Source organism: Nycticebus coucang, chromosome 15 (genome assembly GCF_027406575.1).
Source record: "Nycticebus coucang isolate mNycCou1 chromosome 15, mNycCou1.pri, whole genome shotgun sequence".
Classification (NCBI taxonomy): Eukaryota; Metazoa; Chordata; class Mammalia; order Primates; family Lorisidae; genus Nycticebus; species Nycticebus coucang.
The window spans coordinates 34,576,171-34,588,975 of record NC_069794.1 but is presented as its reverse complement, the minus strand read 5'-3'; the positions used below and the strand labels follow the sequence as shown (position 1 = coordinate 34,588,975).

General features: G+C 39.2%; 1 protein-coding gene across 6 annotated transcripts in view; it reads left to right on the top strand.

The window, feature by feature from the left end:
• Positions 1–12,174, top strand: part of LMO7 (LIM domain 7) — a 207,164-nt gene extending 194,990 nt beyond the window's left edge. For 4 of the 6 annotated variants that reach the window (XM_053564144.1, XM_053564146.1, XM_053564148.1 and 1 more), the window contains 6 exons: positions 245–297; positions 2,681–2,894; positions 6,651–6,947; positions 8,762–8,870; positions 10,017–10,137; positions 11,447–12,174. In XM_053564144.1, the coding sequence (XP_053420119.1) occupies positions 245–297; positions 2,681–2,894; positions 6,651–6,947; positions 8,762–8,870; positions 10,017–10,137; positions 11,447–11,469 (817 nt within the window). In that variant the 3' untranslated portion in view covers positions 11,470–12,174. Of the gene's footprint in view, positions 1–244; positions 298–2,680; positions 2,895–6,650; positions 6,948–8,761; positions 8,871–10,016 lie in introns of all 6 variants that reach the window. The other 2 variants (XM_053564147.1, XM_053564145.1) reach the window with 1 other exon arrangement.
• The last annotated feature ends 631 nt before the right edge of the window (positions 12,175–12,805 follow it).

Sequence of the window (12,805 nt, the reverse complement as noted above, 5' to 3'; positions counted from 1 at the left end):
ACGAGCTGGAGAAGTCCTGTCACATTTTTTACATCTATTTCCAGCATTTTCCTGGTCTCTGTTTTAGGAGTGTTTCTATTTACTGTTCATTTGTGTGATAAGAAAAATTCCTTGGTTTAAAAATAGACATGTGATATAAATCAACTACTTTAAGAAGCAATCTTTTTATTGTTTTTAACTTCGTAAATGTGAACAAAGATGTTACTAATGCCACATGTTTAATATATCACATTCTGTGTTTTAGGAGTAAATCCAGATCTACTACTGAACTGAATGATTACCCCACAAATAAAAATGGTAAATGTGATTTTTTTTTTCAGACTTCTTCAACACATTTGTTTATTTGTGCTGTCAAGTATTCTTGACGTCAAGACCTTTCGATTTATCAAGATTACATAATTAAAATACTGAATTTTTTTTAGGTTTGCGTAGAAAAGCATCAAAATAACGATCTTGTGCTTATTTTGGCTTTATTTTATAGGGGAAAGAGTACTGGGAGATTAAACTGGCTTTTAAATTGATAACCAAATATGCAGGGATTTTGCAAAGCAATGCTGATGCAGTTTTGTGTAGTAGGTTTCAGTGCAGAAAAGATTTTTGTAGAATTCTAAGGGACTTAAAAATTATAGACTAATTTGAAATAATACATATAAATGCCAAAGTGTCAAAAAATCCAAAATGGTGACTTCACTAAGTTTGCAAAAACAATATGGAACTTGGCATTATTAATATAAAGCATGTTTCCAAAGACTGCAAATAACTGAAATTATATGAGAAAAGCACCTCTAAGCAGAAATTATCATTTTAAGCAGGGTTTGCATGCCATGATTTGCATAAATAGGCTTCTGGTCAGTTGCATGAATGGATGAAAGTCCAGGGTGGGGATTCAGGTGGACACACCCATCTAATTGGACAGCCACTCCCTAGTGTGCCACGAGCCAGAATGCAAACCTCTGACTGCCTGTTCTTTCTTCTTTTAAGCTGTAAAAGAACAGCTTAAAACAATCTATATTTTTGTGTTATCTTGTATGGTGCTGACAAGGAATTAAAAAAAAAAAGTAAATCTTGGCAAAGCAACATGTCTACAGGCCAGAATGGAGTAGGGGCAGCTAGTTCGTAACCTCTGTTAAAGCTCGTGGAATTTACAGTTTCTGTTAGGATTCATGGTTCTGTGCTTGCACCTTTCCTCAAACACATCAGACCTTCATTGTTGGGTCCTCGTTTAACTTTCCAGCCTATTTTGCTATTTTTCCTTAAGGAACGCTTAACTGTAACTAAATCATCCTCTCTGAGTTCCCTCCTTACCGCCTGCTTTCTGATCTGGTTATCTGGCCTGCCTTTCCCTATTTATATTTCTCAGTTCTTCTCCCCTGACTTGCCTTTAGCCACCATTATGGTTTAAGTACTTCATTATTCCATGGACTATTTTTAACCTGCAGTGATTATATTCTTTCCTCAACTTCAACACATGACCATTAGTAACAGCAACTGTGAACTCTGGAATGATCACGTTATTATTTGTGGCTTTTGTCATGAATCTGGTTATTTTGTGTCTGTGTGCTTGTCCCTTTGTCAGCTCATTGCAAGGTCCTGAATAGCAGGCAGTGGAAGTTATTAAATATTTGATTTAAAAACTTGGTTATACCAAAAGGCACTTTTAGAGTAGAAAACATTTATTTAACATCTGACCAAATTGATAAGGTGTGCGTATACCAGAATGTAACAGAGGTATGTGTAAGAAATCTTTGGCCTTACTTATTGCACTCACTGCAAGATGAACTAAGGCACAGACAGTGAATTTTGAAACAAAGACAATAGCAGAAAGTCTAGAGAAAGAAAGAGAATAAATCCTCAGATAACATTTCCTAATCCTAATTAAGGTGTGGGTGATGCTTCAAAATTGTGGCTGTTTTACCCAAATCAGAAATTAATCAGCAAATCTAGGAGATGAATACCTCAGGATAAAACTTGAATTAATTGTCATTAATTAATTCAACACATTCAAATTATAGTTCTATCAGCTTCATAAAATAGAAATGAAGATGATAACCATTTTCCTGTACCCTCAATGGATCCCCAACAAGAAAAAAAAAAAGAAATGAGGCTGATAACCTTCATGGACTATTATTTTGAGTTTTGCTTGGATATTTTTCCCCTTCATAAAAGCCATCTTACTGATTGAATAGGCTCTCATGCCTACAATTTTGTGTGACTTACATGATGCACACGTGGGGCATGTCACCCGCAGATACATGCGTGTGTGTCTTCTGTCTCTACCCAGGGGGAGTGTGAGTTTTTGCAGGAAGAAGACTTGCCTTGCAAAGTTATTTGAGTATGTACTTGACTGATTTAATTTAGAAAGGGAAGAGTGGAAAAAAAACTATTTCTAGATGAGCGTTTTATAGCTGAATAATACTGAAACTAATACTGCTGGTTTATTTTATAGACAGCATGGAAGTTTTCCCGAGTGTGTTCTGAGGTGTGCCTCTGGCCGTGGAACGGGAATTTCTAGGAGGAGGAAGGAGATGGTTACTTTGCATTCGCATGCAGCAACCTTCTTAACAATTGACAGTATTAGCACGTGCTCACAGGGCTGCCTTTTAGGGGGCACTGCATTTGGAAGTTTATCACTTTTTTAAATGTGCTCATTCTGAAGTTTTGGGTGTGTTTTTTAATACAGGAAGCAATAAATATTTAGACCGAATGGGGAGCTCGAGCTCTTTGCAGAGAGGCTCCAAGAAGGAACAAGGACCATCAGAAGCAGAGTTGGAAAGACAGCAGATCCTGCAGGAAATGAGGAAGCGAACATCCCTTCACACGGACAGCAGCTGGATCCGACAGCGCAGCTCCAGCATCAATAAAGAGCCCATCTGTCTGCCTGGGATCATGAGGAGGTGCGAGGCATTTTAGGAATTATTTTCTTTCTCATCGCTACTTAACTTGTCGACGTGCTGGTGCTTTGGATAGATGAGATGTCATGGTAATTCTTCTGCTTGCCTAAGATTTGGTAAGAGAGACGTAGAGCAACTGTCATCAAGCACTATTTATTATGTGTCAGAAACAGCTTTGGGGAAAATGTTTTGAGGTACAAATGGTAATAACTCTGTTTTCCCATATAAGCAAAGTGGCTCAGGCAGGGAAGACCCTTGGAAAGACAGACAGACACACAGTTAATGTATTGCAAATTTGAATGTGGAACTGTGAAGTGTGCTTCAATGCTTATGTGCTACTTCTAGTGTTTTCTGGACTACTGAACTAAAGCAAATAGAGGTTTCTTTTTTTTAAGTTTACAATGAGATTTTGGTTAGATGGGGATCTAACGTGACAGAGGAGTTCATGAAGTGTACAAACCTAATAACTTTTAAAACTTTATGAAGGTAAAGACATAGATGTTAATTGGAGAGGAGCGGAGGAACATTTTAAAAGACGTATCTTGGGTAAATGAATTCTGCAGTATTTCCTGACAGGACAAAACAGACTGGGGGAAATTATTTGTAACATATTACAGAGAAAAAGCTAATTATGTCAATTTATAGATAACTTTTTCAAAATCAGAAAATAAGCCCTAATAACTTTATTAGAAAAAAGACCAGTGATATGAACAGTTCATAGGAAAAAAACCAAAAAGCCGATAAGCATGAAAGGTCAATACCTACAATAATAAGTATGTATCTCTTTTGTTTAAAAAATTCATGAAGAGTTAAAATTGATTCAGCTTAATATATGGAAATAGGAATTCTTGTTGACAATTGATTGGACAGTTTTTCAGTACATTGTTTAGGAAAAGTTTATTCATCTGTACTCGGAGCAATTTAGTTGCTGGTATTCTGTTTTCTAGATATATTTGGATAAGTGTACAAAGATATATTCAAGGATGTACATTTAAACATTATTGGCAGTGGCAAGAGTAAAGAAAAAAATCACAGTGTCTATCAGGTGTTTTAAGAGGTATTAGTAGTTGAGTAAACGGTGGTGCACCGATAACACCTTATGGACTCTTTCATTAGAGAAGGACAGAGACATATTGCTGCACAGTGCACCACGTCAGAACCTAGTGTTCACAATAATTCATCATCTCCGGTTCTAAGCTTTTTTATATTAAGGATCAGGTAGTAAAGAACTTAGGTTTTCCAGGCAACATCAATTTCAGTCATATATGCCTTGTTTTTTTTAAGACTCTTTGAAAATGTTAAAAAATATTCTTTGTTCTTGCGCTACCTGTGTTGGCCGTGGGCTATAATCTGCAGCTGGATGTAGAGGCTTCCCTGAGGTGTCCGCTGGAGCGACTGGCTGGGAGCCCCTGTTCCCCATAGGGGCCTCCTCACGTACCTGTCAGCCTTCGTCATGGCGTGGAATCTGGGTTCAAAGAGGAAAGGCTTGCAACAGGACAGTCCCTGATAAGCTGGTGCTTATCACCAGCTGGTGCTTATCACCATGTGCATCATGGTTGCTGATGCCTCACTGGACAAGTTAGTCTTTGCAGTTTTTACCCAGGGCTGGGTTTGAACCCGCTGCCTCCGGCATGTGGGGCCCGTGCCCTACTCCTTTGAGCCACAGGCGCTGCTTGACAAGTTAGTCTTGTTGCCAAGCCTGGAGTCAGTGGGAGGGGACTGATGACACAAGGGCGTGGATACCCCAAGGCCTGATTCATTGTGGGCCACTGAAGTAGTCTGTCGTATGAACAGACACGCAGATAGTTCTAACATATGGATAAGGAAACGTTTGTATGTCTGTACTCAGAGCAATTTAATTTCTGACATGCTGTTTTCTAGGTATATTTGGGTAGGTATACAAAGATATATTCAAGGATGTACATTTACATATTATTTGCAGTGGCAAAAGTAAAGAAAAAAATATCACAATGTCCATACACCCAATATATATATGTGAAAGACTGCATTGGAGTCTGCATTGTAGAAAAATCCCATTTATTAAGATATTAAGCACCCAAACCCATTGTGTATATATACAGATGTGTATTTACATATGTGAACTTGTATATCTCTGTACTTGCATATATGAGAAAGGTACACAGTTAACAGTGGCTACCTCCGGGGTTAGGCAGAGAAGCTGTTAGATAGAGGGCAGCCCTTTTACCCTCCTGTAATAACCTTCCTGCACAGCTAGAGTCTTTCTCCTTATGATCATGGATCTTTTTTTTTTTTTTTTTTTTTGAGACAGAGTCTTACTATGTCGCCCTCGGTAGAGTGCCGTGTCATCACAGCTCACAGCAGCCTCAAACTCTTAGGCCTAAGTGATTTTCTTGCCTCAGCCTCCCAAGTAGCTGGGACTATGGGTGCCTGCCACAAAGCCCAGCTATTTTTTGTTGCAGTTGTCATTGTTATTTAGCTGGCCCGGGCTGGGTTCGAACCGGCCAAACTCGGTGTATGTGGCTGATGCCATAACCACTGTGCTATGGGCACTGAACCAGATAATGGATCACTTTTATAACGTTAAAAAATATTTCAAGCTTGGGATAAGAGAATATTTAAAGGCAATAAAAACAAATTCACCAGGTAGGAAAGACCTTCATAATCTGGAGTTTAGAGGGATTCTCTAAAATTTCTATTTAAGTCACATTTGTAGGCTAAGTCCTATTTTAAATGCTTGTTCAGTTTAAGGGAAGTGTCTGATAAAAATGCTTCTATAACAAATTAAACGCTTGTTAAATTTGGGGGATTTGGATAGTGTGTGAATGTGGGCCTAACCAGAGGCAAGGCCTGAGCTACTTTAGAATTGAGGCTTTGGTTTGAAGGCCAGTGCCACCACTGACTGTGGACAAGTTCACTTCTATTTGATTTTCAGAAATCTTACAGTGGTACGAAGATTAAATACATTTAATATTTTTGTGAAAGTGTCTTGCCTGTTACCTATCATGTTTAAGTGCATAATATATATTTTTTAAGTTGAATTTTAAAAAAGACTGTTTAGATTGACATGTCTAAACTGAAGATTTAAGGAATAAATATCTGGCTTTCTAGTCTTAGTGTAAAGTATTAGCTTTCATTTAAAAAATTTCTCCTCATAGTATTTTTCTTTCCACTTTGGTTGGTATTTATTCTTTTTACCTAAGCACCAAGTAAATGAAAATACATGAAGGTTGATTGACAGGTGAAGCATCACGATGCCTCTGAGGAAGAACAACTTTATTCTTTAAAGGTAATTGTGCAGGTGGTCCCTGACTTTTAATGGTTCAGCTTATGGTTTATTGACTTTACAATGGTATGAAAATGATAGGCATTCCACTGACACCATACTTGCCCATACAACTATTCTGTTGTTCACTTTTGGTACAGTATTCAATAACTTATGTAAGATAGTCAACATTTTATTCTAAAATAGGTCTTGTGTTAGATGCTTTTGCCCAACTGTAGGCTAACATAAGTGTTGAACGTATTTAAGGTAGGGTAGGCTGAACTATGATGTTCGGTAGGTTGGGTGAATTAAATGCATTTTTGACATGTGATATTCCGATTCTATTATAGGTTTATTAATATCTAACTCCATCATAAATCAAGGAGCTGTATGTATAGATTAATGCTTACATATAAAATATGTAAAATGGATATTTTAATGCCTGTAATGATGAATCAAATAGATTTGTGGGTGAAGACATCACATTGTGTTAATGAACCCTTTCTGTGTTTCAGAGGCGAATCTCTAGATAACCTGGACTCTCCACAATCCAATTCCTGGAGACAGTCGCCTTGGCTCAATCAGTCTACAGGATTCCATGCTTCTTCCTCCATGCAAGACTTCAGTCGCCCACCGCCTCAGCTGGTGTCCACGTCAAACCGTGCCTACATGAGGAACCCATCTTCCAGCGTGCCCCCACCTTCCGCTGGCCCCACGAAGACCACCGCCATGGGTGCAGCCACCACACCGTCCCCCACCCCTCAAAGCCATTCCCCTTCAATGTCACAGTCAGGCTCTCAGCCGCGCAACAGGTGAGGCCCTTCATGTTTCACTTTTTCTTCTCCTGGTCTCAGCTATGTTTTCCTAGAAATTTCCTCTAAACCTTGTTCAAGTTTTGCAATGAAAAAGAAGAACAAGCTCTTTTGAATGTGTCAAATGTTAGTGTTGTTTTATCAAACCAATGAAGAAGCTTTCTGTGTAACTCTAATAGCATTTATAGATGTTTCGTGGAGACCTTTAAAACGTCTACTTATTCCATTGTCTTGTTTGCCTGTGCTTGTGGGCAGTGTCTTAGATGTAAGAGGTACCTGAATAGTTCTACGTAGAATCATAAAAATATATAGTAGCTCGTGAATGCACCTCAAATCTATGAGTAAAAGCAACATTGTAAAATGTATGACTATTTTCATGACACTATAATACAAACTCACTTTATAGCAACTGAGTGTAAAAGAAAACTTTATAATGTAGCTATGTAGTCTGAAGAACTTTTAACTAGTTGTTTTTAAAGAGATGTTAAGAAGGTTAGACCTTGCTTTGGGCATTTTTGATTGCCAATACCATTGCTTGGCTGTTCTGGTCTGCCAGCGTTTTGCTCAGGTATTTATCAACAGAATTCTGGAGGTTATGTTGTGTGGGGAACGTGTACATTTTGATAAGGCCCCAACTAGAAACTGTGGTCTTTTGAGATGGAGTGAAGCTTAGATAGCAACACGGGTTGGATTTTTAGGTCTGTGTAGCTTCTCCACAGGTATTTTATGCCTCATGCCTCATCCCAAAGGGGTGCTACTGGCATACACTGTTTGATCACAAATGGAATACTCAGAAGGAGGAGCACATGATTAATACTGGGATTTGTGTTTATCAAGTAAGAGACTTGGATAAGAAAACATGTTTCAAATCAATCCAAAGTAATGTTACATGTTACCAGGCTCTACAGAAATGAATCAGAGAGTGTGAGAGATTTGGATGAGGATCTCTGGTGCATTTGGGTAAGGGGGAGGAAGGCAGAGGAGGGTACTCATTTATTTACCGAGAGCCCCACTCTAGGAGAGCAGAGAGAGACACACCGGCTGTGGGCTCTTCTGCCCTGACTAGGTCTTGATCTAGAAAGTGGCACTCTTCACATCAGACACACAACAGCTATGCCACTAAAGTGCTGTGCTCATGCTGTGGGGGCATAAAGGTAAAGAAGAAGGGGACCCACCTTACCACCTGGGGAGGAGAGAAGGCCTGCATCCCAAAGTGAGTTGAAGCCTCCTTCCCTGCATAAAAGCTAGCTGCCATGCATCTGTAAAGCTAGCTTTACATTTCCTTCTCCGCAGAGGCAGTCAGGAAGGCACTGATAAATTAACTAGAAAATAAGGTGACTAAAAACCAGGATAACTAATAATATGGAGAAGGTCGTCTGTAGAAGTCTTGTGATGTCTCTTGAAGGAAGTTGGGGCTGCTCTTAGCATTCTGGGGGCTGGGGTGACAGAATTGTGTGCTTTGGCAGTGTTAATTGGCAAAAAAATGTCAGCAGATGAGAGAGGGGATACCTACCGTTGCTGAGTAGAATGTGATCTAATGAGGGGTAGTGCCTTAAAGTCCAAGACAGACTAATCACACTGATATTGTTTGTTCATGTGAATAGACGTCAAGGATGTTGGAGATGCTATGGAGATTGTTCAAGGTTACAATAGAATCAAGGCATGCTTCAGTTGGCTGATGCAAGTTTTTCTCCCACAGATATATAGAACCTTTCTTACACTGTTATTCATGTTAATATCAGAGTGTGATTTTAAAATAAGAATCTTGAACTGCACGGGTGAAAGCTTCCGTTCCATTCTTGTTCTGCATCTAGGTCAGTCAGTGGGAAGCGCATGTGTTCCTACTGTAATAAAATTCTGGGCAAAGGAGCTGCCATGGTCATCGAGTCCCTGGGTTTTTGTTATCATTTACATTGTTTTAAGGTGAGACTGAGATGCACAGCTTGCTGGCCTGCAAAGCTTTGCTTGGCGAGCGCATGACTGCTTTGAGCCGCTGGGTGTGGATGTGCCACTAACAAGCTCGAGGTGTTGTCTTTGTCCGTCTGTGCTGCATTTGAACCCCAAATGGCTCGCTACTACTTAATTTTTAAATCTTGAACCTTGTTTTAAAAATTAAATCTACAAAAACTATGCATTTCCTATCTCCAATCTTTTAGAATGCTACAAGAAAAATGTGTTGTACAAAAACCTTTCTTTAAGATGCTGTCGTTGACAATCTTGAAATATAATTCACCCAATAACTTACAGGTGTTGTTAACAGCTTGGGGACATGCAATTATCAAGTGTCTGAAAGCTTAGCTCTGAACAGGGACAGTATATATATATAAAAACATGGCTGGTGTTTTTATAATTGCACAGCCTGCTTATACCTGACGGGTTTTGCACATAAGAAGGGAGTAAGGCTGTAACTGCTTGGTTTTGCAGCATCCATCTCTAGAGATGTATCTGTTTGATTCTTATACTTAGATTGGGCCAGAGAAGTGTTGCATTTGTTGATCCTGGAGTCGCACAGACCACAGCTTGTTTAAGCTTGTCCATTGCTGGCTTGGGCTGTTCCTAAGCACAGCACAATGAGTCAAGATAATTGGAGTTTGGGCCCATGAAACCAAAACACCCAGCCCCGAAGTGAGGTGCTGTGTGGACATACTTGCCAGCTGGTGCAGTGGGGGCTGGGAGTGAGTGGCCCACTGCAGGGTGGAGTGCCAGCAACCCGGCTCCACGCTGTGGCCGCTCTTTCATGGGGTGCCTGTACCCTCCATTCCTTGGATGGGTGAGGGGGGTAATGAAGACTAAATTTCTTTAAGGCAATCAGCAAATTATTTCTACTTTTCCGGGGTATATTTAGACTAATCATCTTGGCTCTTACTATTGGCTTTATGAATTCTTTAAAGTCTTATCTGGAGGGCTTCATTTTAATCTACTAATCACCTTTTGGCCTTTTATTTTTCCTTTGCTGAAATGTATCTAAGAGCTTAGAAGCTGCGTTCTGCTCATGATTTATTTCCTCTAAGAGTGCCCCAAGGCTTCTTGAGCTGACTGATGATGGATTTTTCTTTTCCGCCTCCCCAGTGTGTGGCCTGTCAGTGTGACCTCAGAGGCTCTTCCTCAGGAGCTGGCTCTTCCTCAGGAGCCGAAGTCAGAATCCGAAACCAGCAACTGTACTGCCATGACTGCTTTCTCAGATTCAAATGTAAGAGAGCAAATCAGAGAGAAAATCTCTTGTCTTTTAAGGAGATCACAGATTCCCATGCACTTCCCTGAACCTCCAGCCAGCTCCCCATCAAGTTCACTGCCTTAATATTCTAGGTATAGGAATCTTATTAGTCTATCCCCTTCAAAAAGGATCTGAATGGGTCTCACCGCTCAGGGTTCCAGGCACACAAGGGTGGGTTGTGGGGATCAGGGAGGAACAGCTCCAAAGTCAGGATGATGCCTTGTATCATCTGCCCAGGTCTGGAGAAACCTCTCAGTGACTCACAAATACAAACAAACCAAAGCAGACAGTTGACTGAATCTTCTTAGGCTGAATTCTGTTTCTTTACTAAGAATTGGCCTCTCATCATCACCTTATTTCTGTTATTTAGCAATGAACTCTGATTGTGTTATTTAGAATATGAACCACTTTAAAAACTATTATTCAGAGTAATAAAGAGCAAGTCAGTTTATTCTCTGTTGATATAATCATGTATCAATATATACAGTATTTTTAAAAGGAGAATATTAATTCTGATTATATGGTGTTTCAGTGACATTCTTGAAAAATTGATTTTTTAAATAAAAAAGCCTTCATGTCTAAACATGTGTTTGTGTGTTATACAAGGTAGAATAGCATGGTTAGGTTGTATGTTGTGTACAGCTACAGCAAGACCACCATGACTACTGTTTATATTTTACACCTTGATGCTGGTAACGTCTGTTTCTTCTTTACTGTGAAAGGGTGTTACAAGTGTATCAGCAAAACCATTTGCTTTGAACTCTGAGGTATTTATGTGGCCCCTTATGTGAAGCGTGCTTTGGAAATGGGTTAAGTCCAGTCAACTCTCTCTTATCTGTCAGTGGGTTCTGAGCCTTCTTACGGCAGCCGTCCGGTTTTGTCCTGGAGGCTGATGCTGAGGTTGGAGAATGGCCAGGCTGGGCATGTCCCGTGGGGAGTGTGTGTGCGTTTTTCTCTCTCTATTCAAATCCCAAAGCCACGTGGAAATGATTTTTTGGAACCATCATTGTGAAAGGCCCAGGCCTTTTCTCTCCTTTAATACAAATAATAGAGAGTTGAGTGGAATTTTACATCTGTGTCAGCCATTTTTACTCCGTTTTTACAAACAAAGAATTCTAGAACCCAGAGGCTGTGGGTTGCCTACCTTTATCCTGAGGGGGAGAGGCAGGTTACTCTTTCTGACTCACTGGGCCACTCTGGGTGATGACTGCTATGTATCCCCGTGGCACTGTTCATGTGTTTCTGAATCTAAGCATTTTTCTTTCTTTTCTCCTTGCCTGATCAGCTGGACGGCCAACCGCCATGTGATGTAAGCCTCCCCACGAAAGCACTGTTGCAGATACAAGAAGAGGTGGTGGCTGCCGATGTAGATCTATAAATATGTGTTGTTTGTCTGTTTTGCTTTCTTTTTTAATAACTTTTTTTTTTTTGCCTCCTTAGATTTCATAGGAACACTGTAGTCTTGGTAGAATCTGTCTTTTTGTTGTTTATTTATAAGAGAGTAATTATATGTGGGGAAAAGTGCAGTATTGTTAAGTTCAGCATCTTTAAGCACAAGGGAAAAAAGTAAGAACTTAAAAATATTTTTGAGGCTGATAATGATCTAGCTTGAGTTTCTAGGAGTGTTTCAAAGAGGGTATTTTATCGTTTTTTAAAAAAGTTTCTTAAACATTATTTGAAATAGTTATTATAAATATGTAATTGCATTTGCGCTGTGTATTGTAATGTATTCTAAATGAATGCAAAACCATATGGAAAATTTCATTGAAATCCATCCCCAAATTTGCTTTCTGTATCCTTCCTTGCATCTGTGTAGTATGATTTAAGAAAATTAGCTTATGTAATGTTTTACTTGCTTGATGAGGGGAGCTCTATTTTCCTTACCAATAGAAAGCCACTTATTTTCATTAATGAAAAATAACCATGGTTTGTATACCGGAAGTTTTCTCCTGAAACTAGTGAGCCTTTCTTTCTGTTCAATTGAATTTGTAAATAAACTTGCTGTTGCATTGATGGTGTGGTGGTTCTTTTTCTTCTGCGTGTGTGTATGTGTTTCTTTAGGCTAGTGGTTCTCAACCTTCCTAATGCCACGACCCTTTAAAACAGTTTCTCATGTTGTGGTGACTCCCAACCACTAGTAGCAATGAAAATAATGTTGTGGTTGGGGGTCACCACAACATGAGGAACTGTATTAAAGGGTTGTGGCATTAGGAAGGTTGAGAACCACTGCTTCAGGCCTTTTAATCATATTTCAGTATGTGCCCGTTGGATATTGTTTTATTTAGCAGACTTAGATAAATTGTAATTGACATCATAAATGGCCTATATTTAAGCATGCAATTTGACAAATTTTGACATATGTACATCTGTGAAAATACGTCATAGTCTTAATGTTTTAACTGAAATTTCAATGAGGAACTTTTATTTTTGATAAAGTTATGTGTTTAAATATATGTTTATGGTGAGAGGTAATGTTATGACTGGTTGGCTTATTTTGCTTTTGCCATGCCTCTAAATAAAAGAGAAAAGTCGAGTTAAACATCTATAGATCAAAAAATGTTCACAAACATTTGAGAAATCGGGAGTGGGAATGCAAGAATACAAAACTTTAGCATGCTTTGAGCAAAAATATAAACTTGTTTGA